At 35.8% G+C, this 10,669-nt stretch overlaps 2 protein-coding genes across 2 annotated transcripts; both read left to right on the top strand.

The window, feature by feature from the left end:
• Nucleotides 1-814: 814 nt before the first annotated feature.
• On the top strand, nucleotides 815-5,475 carry LOC109242978 (probable serine/threonine-protein kinase At1g54610; the record flags this gene model as incomplete). The annotated part of the gene is made up of 7 exons (XM_019409875.1): nucleotides 815-823; nucleotides 1,406-1,690; nucleotides 1,776-2,093; nucleotides 2,198-2,419; nucleotides 2,534-2,628; nucleotides 3,030-3,126; nucleotides 3,266-5,475. Coding segments are annotated over 7 exons (1,383 nt in total), but the record flags the coding sequence as incomplete, so codon positions are not given.
• On the top strand, nucleotides 5,059-5,637 carry LOC109242976. Its single transcript, XM_019409873.1, has one exon. The coding sequence runs from the start codon at nucleotides 5,059-5,061 to the stop codon at nucleotides 5,635-5,637; it is 579 nt and encodes a 192-aa protein (XP_019265418.1).
• The last annotated feature ends 5,032 nt before the right edge of the window (nucleotides 5,638-10,669 follow it).

Here is a 10,669-nt window from a genome sequence, read left to right as displayed (position 1 = left end):
GACAGCACATGAACATCTTCCTTGATGAACTTCTGGAGACTTAGAATAGTCAAATAGAAGAACATCTTTTGCTGCCAGCGCTTGAAATCGATCCCGAAATTTTTTTTGGGTTTCTCCGCCGGTGTCAATGCTGCCGGTGTTGTTCGGCTCCTTGAGGCATTGGCAGTTACCATCGGAACAACTTGGTTTCCGTTATCATTAGTCATTTCTGTAAAAGAATGACACAACCGTTAAAATCACGTAGATTTTAATCTCCAATAGAGTACAAAACTACAAAGGTTTTACTTTCCAGAAACAGTAAGAACAAATACAGAAGATATGATAAATTCCTTAAGCTTGTTAGTATACTGTATTTGTAGAATAATTCTGGAAATATAAATGAATATAAACAGAACTGAACATAAACAGAAATGACAGAAAACCAATTCGAGCCCACTGAATTCACAGTGTTTCCTTAAGGAATTTAATCCCTTCTAGTACCCAAGGTTATGGATTATTTCCTCCCAGGATAGAACGAATTACACACTAGTGTAGTGGTACTTCAAACCCCAGTGTTTCAGCGAACACAAAGTTCGGTAGCAAATTACTTTTGCTTTATTTGATATTAAAAGTATGCAGAAGAAGGAGAAGAAACTCAAAAAATCGTAGTGAAATTCTGAGCAGAATAGTGTTGTATTTATAGCCAAAGTTGGGCTGAAATCTGAAGAGGTGCAACTCTTTAGAATGGCTGTTTATGCAAAACGGCCACAGCATAAATGCCATTACGTAAATGGCCATTTACTCAACAATAAAGAGGGAAAATAAAGAGGAAAAATTGAAGAGGGTAGTTAATTTTCTGTTACCAAAACAGAAAAACGGATTGGATTTAATATTAATATTCTGTTATTAAAACAAATATTTAATAACATTTCTGTTAATATTTTACTATTAACAAATAAATTTGGTCCAAAAAGTTAATCAATCAATCGATCATTTGACCGAATCCGAATCCGAGCCGGGCCGACGATGGCGCGAGGCTTGCCTTCTTCTCAACTCTTTAAGAGCTACAAGAAGAGCGATTGCTTATATACCCATAAAAAACCTTTTCCTCTTCCAATATGGGACAATGTCCATTTACCAAGGGGAACTTAAAATTTCACTCAAAAATTTCATTTCCCTCCATTTCCCATTCACCCTCTTTTAAGTATTTAATATGTTAATTAAATACATAAAAAACCCAACAATATTTAACTCTAGCTTTGACAGAGGACATTTCCAATAAATATTCTTGTGTAATTAAGAAACAACAGGCTTAAATTAGATTGAGTTTGTGCTATCTTTTTGTTTTGAGAATGTTTTGGATGCAATGGTAAAGAACAAAGCTGAGTAGTGAAAATGAATTTGATGCAAGCTTTTGATATTTTAGGTAGGCTCGGGGACCTATAGCAATGTGTATAGAGCGCGAGATAGGGATACAGGGAAGATTGTTGCCTTAAAGAAAGTTCGTTTTGATACCACAGAACCGGAGAGTATAAAGTTCATGGCTCGAGAGATCATGATATTGCAGAAATTGGACCATCCTAATATCATAAAGCTTGAAGGACTGGCTACCTCCAGAATGCAATATAGTCTTTATATAGTTTTCGAATATATGCAGTCTGATCTTACTAGCATAATATCTCGGCCTGATATGAGACTTAGTGAAGCACAGGTCAGTATATTTTCAATCCATTCTTTTCAATTCTTGATGTTTGCCATTGCAATTGATGATCTTGAAAGCATTTGTCTCTATGCAGATAAAATGTTACATGCAGCAGCTGCTTGCGGGGCTGCAGCATTGCCACGAGAGGGGTATTTTGCACCGAGACATTAAGGGATCTAATTTGTTGATTGACAAAAATGGGATGCTAAAAATTGCAGATTTTGGACTTGCAAACTACTTCAATCCTGAAGAAAAGCGTTCTCTTACTAGTCGAGTTGTCACACTTTGGTACAGAGCTCCGGAACTACTATTAGGTGCTACGGATTATGGAATAGGTATTGATCTTTGGAGTGCTGGCTGCCTCATGGCTGAAATGTTTGCAGGCAGACCTATTCTACCTGGTCGCACCGAGGTACTACCCTAACTTTGATATAATTTCCAATGTTACTCATCAAATTGTCATTTGATTAAACATATCCTAAATGATACTACTATAATCCTTGAAATATGCTTTAGGTGGAGCAGCTGCACAAGATATTCAAGCTTTGCGGTACACCTACTGAGGATTACTGGAGGAAAACAAAACTTTCAACTACCTTCAGACCACCTTATACCTATAGGTCAAATAAAAAGGAAGCTTTCGGGCACTTTCCTGTATCTTCGTGGAGGCTTCTAAACGTTCTTCTTGCGTTAGATCCTGCAAATCGGGGTTCTGCAAGTTCAGCTCTCCAAGATGAGGTAAATGTTAAATAACATACAAAATTCAATGTCATGCTAACTGTAAGTTTGATGAGAAGTGTTTGTTAAATGAAGTTTTATCGTCTCTTGATTCTGTAAAATGTTTCAAAGCAGTTCTTTCGTACGAGCCCCTTGGCATGTGAACTCTCGGAGCTGCCTGTAGTGTATAAGGAGGATCCTGAGACAGTGTTAAAGCTTGAGAGGAGAAGGTAACTGAGCTTATTTATACGTCCAAATCGTCTTCTTGAAATGTCAGAATTCTGTGTTAATAGAGTCAGGCAGTAGTTGAGGGTTATGATTTGTAATCTCTTCATATGGTCCTTGACAATCCGTACCTCAAAACTTAGCTTTTGCGTCTGAGTTAGATCCATAGTCCATTTTCTTCACGAACATCACAAGAAAAACTATACAAATTGCAGCAAAAATAATATAAGCCCTATCTATAACACTACATTAACAAAACAACAGTTATTTTTCACAAAAAGTTTCATGTTCCTGTCCTGGTACCTTAAGCTCATTACATAGCCTGAATCATCTAATATCAAGCTTAAATCTCTATTAAAGTGATCTGAAATTCAAGGTCTCGTTATTCCATTTTCCTTTGCTACAGGCACAAGGCTCAACAACGCTCTCAATCACAAAAAGAACGCAAAAAGAAAATAATAGAAGCAGATGAAACAAAACCAGATAATGTTAGCTCTTACAAGGTACATTTCTCAATTTATGCTCCCATAAAGCTAGCACTAAAGAATTTCTAGCGAAGACTTCAAAGACAATTATCGTCGTTTAATATTCCGTGTATGTGGAGATCGATCATTAAAATGGAAAGAATTGTACATGTTTCAGGAGCCAACAAAGAGTAAAGTTACAACAGTCTTTACCCTACTAGATGCAGGAAGCAGTACTACTACTACTACGACTACTACTACTACTAGAACAAGCACATCCTCAAGCACATCAAAGCCAACTGAGAAAGAAGTCGAGAGTCCAGAGAGTTCTCCAAGAAGTACTGAATCTGATCCCAATGCTATTAGGAACATCAACAATAGACCTCATTTGCCCAATGCTAGAAGAAGCAGAGCTAACAACAGCAAGAAGGATGCGATGAACAGATTGAGTCGCGTCCAAAGGTCTCAATCCACCAAAGATTTCCGAGATCTTGATCATAAAAAATTCAATAAGCTTCTGGACGTTGTTGAATAAGGCACTTGCAACTCGTTCTGATAGTGTAAAAACTCTTCACACTGTCAGTGAATATAAGTTAAATCCTTTAGTTATTTTCTTCTAAGGTTCGGTTTGCAACTTATAGATCGGGTAAATAACTTGTGGTCTATATAAAAGATTATACGTTACGTCCGTTGTATTATGAAACAAGACACATTGTTTAATAAACAAGTATTTTGAGGTTATGTTATTCTTTTTGTGTTACAAAATAAAGACCGGCTAAGTAATTTGTTTTTGGCTTTATTATATTTTGAAAGATGTAATTTGTTGTAATATCTGATTGTTGCTGCAAATAGAAATTTATTTCACATTTAGCATCTTATTTGATAGTACTGCAACTGAAATGATCGGAGTTTCAGTATACAACTACCAATTAGCGCGGTCAGCAGAGGAACTTCAACCCACACTGGGGCAAGTAATGGTTCAGCTTCATAATCCAACCACGAGAAACCATTTAAATATATACAATGGAAGTTCCTGAAACTATCTACTCCTAGTAATTTGAGCTATAGTCATGAGATGCTCATATATTCGGGGCCGTCTCAACAAGATCGGAGGCCTAAAGCCAAATTTCAGAGAAAGACCCTAAGTAAGAATATTAACGACAAATTTTCAATGAAAAAGTATAAAATAAAGGTAGAATAATAAAACCGGCTCAAGAATTTAATAAGTTGAGATACAATAACAACATACCCGGTGAAAACCCACAAAGTGGGTCTGGAGAGGTGGAGTTTACGCAAACCTTACCTCTACCTTGGAATTAGAGAGGTTGCTTCCGAAAGACCTTCAGCTCAAGAGAAAGCATGACAAAGAATAGGTAGATAAGAACAATCAATTCAATGCAAAAAGAAAATGAAAGTAACGAAAAATGGGTTGAGTCAATAATTGACCTGCCCAAAAGTTACTTGGTGGTTAAGGTTTCATTTCAAGAAAAATGTCTGTTAATTGTTCTTAATACACCTTTGTTTTTATGTCCAATTAGTTTTGGTGGTTATATCTTCATAGTGATTTGCTACAAATAAATATTTGTTTCCTTTTTCTTTTTTATTTGTCGAGTTAAAGATAGCCTCTTTGAATCAGATTCCATATGTATTTTGTGCACATCTATCCTACTTGAATCTGTTTCTTTCTCACAAAGTGAAAGTTGGAATTGAATTTTTTCATTATCTTTATCTTCCACTAACTGGAATTTGGAATCATGTTATGAATAGACATTTCTAACCAAATTGCCTTATCTTATATATTCTTGGTCCATCCTTTGTATTTAAAGAACTTTGTACATCATGAATAAATGAATGAGCCTTCATACTCTTCTTGCTATGCACCTTTATGGTATCAGGGCTTTTCAAAGCTCCAACGAGAATCAATTGTCTGCTCGTCTCCTTTAAACCTAACTCATAGTTTCTATTTCAGCCATGGTTAATCCAAGTGACTCCATCATCCCTGTTACTAACACCAATTACTTGGTTCAATTTAATCCAGGTTCCCAACTTCCTCTAAAGCTCACTGGTCCAATCAATTTTGTCAATTGGAAGGCCCAAGTCGAGTATCTGATGTTGGGACACGATATCTATGGCTATCTTGACGGAACTATGACAACACCACCAAAAACTGTCACCGTCAACAACTCAGAGGAACCCAATCCCAAATATAAACTCAGGTTTCGTCAGGACCAGTTGATCCGCAATGCATTGATGGCATCTGTTGATACGAAGATCACCTCTGCAATCACAAAAACTTCCACCTCCAAGCAAGCGTGGGACTCGTTACATAACTTGTATGCGAACAAATCTCATACACGGGTGCTCAGTCTTCGAAACTCCTTAGCAACAGTTAAAAAAAATTCCCGCAGTATGACTGAGTACTTGCGAGAGATTAGGAACGTTGCTGATGAACTTGCAACTGCTGGAGCTCCTATTCTAGATGACGAACTTGCAGTCAAAATACTCAGTGGTCTAGGACCTGAGTATGATTCGATTTCGGCGGCGATTTGATCACGCTCAACTGAGTCTCACAAAAGACTATGCCGGCGTTGCAAATATAATCTGAGTATTCAGCCCAGTCATCCTTCCACACTTGTTTCATAAGCTACCCCCATTTTTCTAGGTGCAACTGGCTTTTCTTGCCATTCACTACTTTAGGACCACCTATTTGCAGGGTCCTTCTTTATATTTCAGAGAGGGTCCTGGACCGCGGTTACGCTGGGACCGCGGTGAGAAACTTCAGAGAGGGTCCTGGACCGCGGTCCTACCTCGGTTACGCTGGGACCGCGGTCTGGGCGTGTTCCTGCTACTAAATGTTTTTTTTATGAAGTTATGCATTACACTTACAACAAATTTGTGGGTTGCCTCCCACGCAGCGCCTGATTTAACGTCGCGGCACGACGCAAGTAGTTGAGCTCTTACTCCTCATTCTCGTATTGGGGTTCTTTTAAATTGGTCACTATTGTCTCCCCTTTTTCTGCAGCTATTCCAAGGTAATTTTTCAACCTTTGTCCATTGACGGAGAATTTTTTTGTCCCGTCATCCGACTCAATCTCAACAGCTCCAGTTGCAAACATTTGCACCACTCTAAATGGCCCAGACCATCGGGATTTTAACTTATACCGATTACATGATCCGTTCATTGAAACCTCCCAAGAAAATATGAATACTGATATTATACAGTGGTTACCGAGCTTATTACTGAATTGTTAATTATATTTTACTATAAGAAAAGCGTGATCAGACTGAAAATTATTTATTGTTTCTGAAAGGGCATTTTTATGTATTTTCTCTTTGAGATACTAGCATGTTTCTGACTTGTCCTCAAATAAAAACGGTTGTGGTTAAGTGTTATTACTCACTGAGCTAGCGACTCATTCCCCGCTAATTTTTTTTACAGAGACAGCAGCTGACGAAGGCGAAGATTTCGTTAATTAGAGCGCACAGGTTGATAGTTCTCGGTGAGCTTCGCACTTGCTCGCGTGGGCGGAGATTTTTTTTTTGGTCTTTCTTTGAACTCTTAGAGTCGCTCTATGGTCATTCTTTTAGTGTCATGAGTATTCTTTTGTTATTATAGTCTTATGTTGAGTATCGTCCTTTATTATGAAAGTTGGGGGTAGATTAGTATTTCTGGTTGTTAGTGTGTTGATTAGTAATAGTGGAGACTTATTTTGGCTAATTGGTAAGTTGTCAATTGCCAATTGAATTGCTATTAGGTTGTTTGGTTGCTGGTTTGAGATAGGAAATTTTTGGGATGGTCCAAAAATAGCGCAAACTCTGCCCGATTTTCTGTAAAATTACCGATGAGGCTTACTTGGGAGCACTTGCTCCTAAGCGCCGGTCACGATCCTAATTTGGGTCGTGACATGTGATCTCATGAAAATAACTAAATTTCATCTATGTAAAACTTAACTTATTCTATCCCGACTAAAGTCATAAAAAGAAAAAGTTCAATGATCCTTTTATAATCGCGCGTAGCGCGAATAATTTCACTAGTTTTATGTATATTTACTATACTTTGACTCCCCTTGACTTTTCGATGTGTCTAATTATTTATATTTTGGCTCATTTTGATGAAAATTCTGGCTCCGCCACTGACAGTACTCCATTTAAACTCACTGCGTGCCAATATTATAAAAATACAAATAAAAAGTATTACCAAGTCTGTAGCTCCCGTCTAGATCGTAATAGAATTATATCAAACAGTACAGGAGTTGTAGGGATTATTGGGTTAACTCAAAAGCTTTTTTTTTTTCGTCTAACAAGGTGGTAAACATAAAATAAATAAAAAAACAAAAAGAGAAATAACACATTTGTTTTAATCAACTTTTCTATTTTATATACTTCATTTTACTTTTACAAAAAATGAATGGATGGGTTTGAAGAGAACACATGCCTCCAGCTGGTCCTAATTCAAATTCAGCAATCTTCTTTTATATTTAGCAAATATATATAATTCATTGTGTGCTAAAAGCATGTCGAAAAAAGGGGTGATGCATTCGTCAGAATCAGAAATTCACAATTACCGTTCAATATCAAGAGAGACTATTTTGACACGAAGGGCTCGTTAGGGATAAGGAATAACTAATTTCAGGATTAAATTTAAGAAGAGTTTATCTCATGTTTGGTTGAGAAAAAATTGTGATATAACTAATTCCGGGATTAGTTATCCCGGGATTGTAGTATTTTTTTTATCCTCATGGAAAAGTGGAATAAATAATCTCTGGATAACTAATCTCGAAATAATTAATCTTGGGATAACTTTTTTCCAACCAAACGACCCCAAAGCAAGTAGTAGTAGGAACATCTAGTTACTTGAAACAAAAATCTCATAAATAATCAAGAATGATACCTGAAAAAGGAAACGGAAAAATTTCGTATAATCATGAAATATAATTGGAAATTAATTAGAATCACTTACCCAATGTTTGTAGATGAAAGTCCCCTCTCCAAATCGTCCGAGCCCGGTTATATAATTTGTTTCGAAATCCGATTTCAATTTGAGGTCTAAATCTCAATTAAAATTCCTAATTTCTACGACCTAAATCCCTGATTTCAAGTTTTTTTTTTTTTTTTTTTTTTTGGAGATTTGATTAAACTTTTACTTTATCGTCATGTGAAGTGTTTGGTTTTAGACCTGATCTAATCGCGGGACGCGGTTGAGGGATTGATTGAGTTATTCTCCTTCCCCTCGTACCTCGATACCTCCTCAACCCAGTACCACTCCACTCCCCCCCGCGCGCGCACACATAACATAAACAAAATATATTAAGTGATATTTTCTACTATCTAAGCTAGCTTAGGCGGACAGAATTACCAGATTCATGTGCTAGTGAAGATGGAAGTATCTATGGAGAAGTCGAGACATACCATTATAAAAAAGAAAAGATTGAAACTTTTTTTAGGATAATGAAAGCTCACCAAATGTTAAAAGTTTAATAAATTAATTAAAGAAAACACAACGTAGTTGTTCTTCATGGTTATATGAAATGATTAGATGACGAGAATATGAAACGATTACTCTTTGATTTTGTTTGTTGCCTTTTCTTATTATTAAAAAGAGAAAACAAGAAATCATAAAAGAATAGATCAAGAAACCAGTCTCATCTAATTAATTTTCATATATATACTTGATGATTTATGCATACATGCGCATTCCATGACACTTACTCACATTCAAATCCCATAATAAAATTTCCATCGAAATGAGCAAACACCATTGAAGAAAAACCTTGAGATATTATCAAAGGGTAATTAATCTTCAAGCACTGTAACGAATATCAGTAAGCTTAGTCTTGATCCACTTAAAGCTCTCTCTTACAGTAGCTTTTACTTTACCTTCTGTTGTGAACATATTATATGCTGCAATTCTCTTCTTCCTCTTTATTTCTGGATCATTTGTTGGTGCAAACCCTTTTGTGGTTGGACCATTGAATGTGTACACATTTGATTGATCACCTTGTAATTCTCCAGAATAGTTTGAAGATGAGTATTGTGGATAGGATCTGCTCTTTTCCATAACTCTTCTTTCTTTTTCTTCACCTTTTTTTGTTAGCATTGAATACTTTACTTTGCTTCTTCCGTGATACTTACATCGTCTATATAGTAAGTAGGGCATGCATGCTGACTTCACGCATCACTTAGCTTAGATTTGTTGTACATTTCTTGTCTCTAAAAAGAGAGGAAAAATAAAAGTTGGCTTCTCTATGTCCTCTCAACACATTTTTGTGGGGTTTGGGGGGGTGGTGGTGGTGGTGGTGGTGGTGTATTGTTTTAACATCTTTTTTCCCCAACTCTTTATCATAAAGTTCATGAATGTCCCTCATATTTAATTTATTAGCAATAACTAAATTAGTATCTTATAAAAATGACACTATATAAATTGAAGTTTGGATCAAAAGGGCATATTGTAACCTGGACTTGCCTAATTTTTTTTTGATAATCGTGGTGTGAGGGTCAATTTATGAGTATCTCAACTAATTCAATGGAAGTACGTACCTGCTATCTTCTATAAGTACAGATACCGAGTAACTCTATGTGGTTTGAACCTAAGACCTATGTTTGTCAAATGTTTCCTAATATTAGGCAAGAGAAATTTCTTAGAAGCTGATGTATGTAAGAAAGAAACTGTGAATGAAGAGTGAGGGCCATGTGAAGATGTTGGGAAGTTGGAGGGGTATTTGTTGCCCACGCTGAGAATGATGAGAGCCAGTGAATTAAGGTGATGGTGGTGGGGACTTTATGTGTTAGAAAGATGCCATTGCCTATTAACATTGCTCTAATGGGTTCACATGGTGGTGGGCAATTCAACAATTCATGTGGGGGCCAAATTCACAATTATGTCTTCTAAAAGGATAGGTTTTTATGTGCTTTTAGAATAAAGGCAAGAAATAATAATGCATTTCCCAATTATAAAGTATATATAGTCCACATTTTGGTTCGTTGTGGGGTTACTATAGTGGAAAGTAACATTGTTAATGGCCAAATTGTTTCATCTTTTTTTTTTTTTTTGCTTTTAAGCTTTTGGTTGTATGAAAAGCCTATTTTTAAGAGATCATAATATTCACTTTATTTGCTTCTTAATTAGGCTAATCATCTTTGCCAGAGTTACTCTAGCGTGAATAACATGGATAGCAATCCACATTTGAAATCTTGCAAAATATTTGAACAAACATATCGACAACTTTATTACTTTGTCTAGTTCACATGGTAAAATAATACATGAATTTTTTTGTTGTATTCATGTTTTTTTATTAATGTATAAAAAATTTATATATCTTCGAATGTGAAGCAATAATTGATTCTCGACAATCAGTTAACTGTAAAAATTGCTCGATTGAGGTTAGGGTCAACAGAAGGTGAGAAAGAGTAAATTATTTTTAACAAAGAAAAATATCACAACCTACTAATCAATCAACCAGTACAATCAAAACTAAGCTCAACATATAAGAACCAATAAGGCCTGCAAAAGTACAAATAAAAAAGGATAATTATATATATATATATATATATATATATATATATATATATATATATATATATA

Source organism: Nicotiana attenuata, unplaced genomic scaffold (assembly GCF_001879085.1).
Source record: "Nicotiana attenuata strain UT unplaced genomic scaffold, NIATTr2, whole genome shotgun sequence".
Lineage (NCBI taxonomy): Eukaryota > Viridiplantae > Streptophyta > Magnoliopsida > Solanales > Solanaceae > Nicotiana > Nicotiana attenuata.
The sequence above is the reverse complement of the archived record's forward strand: the minus strand, read 5'-3'. Positions and strand labels throughout refer to the sequence as shown.

Bases quoted from the DNA above. Each gene is read 5' to 3' on its own strand.
- LOC109242976 (XM_019409873.1), top strand. From the start codon at position 5,059: ATGGTTAATCCAAGTGACTCCATCATCCCTGTTACTAACACCAATTAC.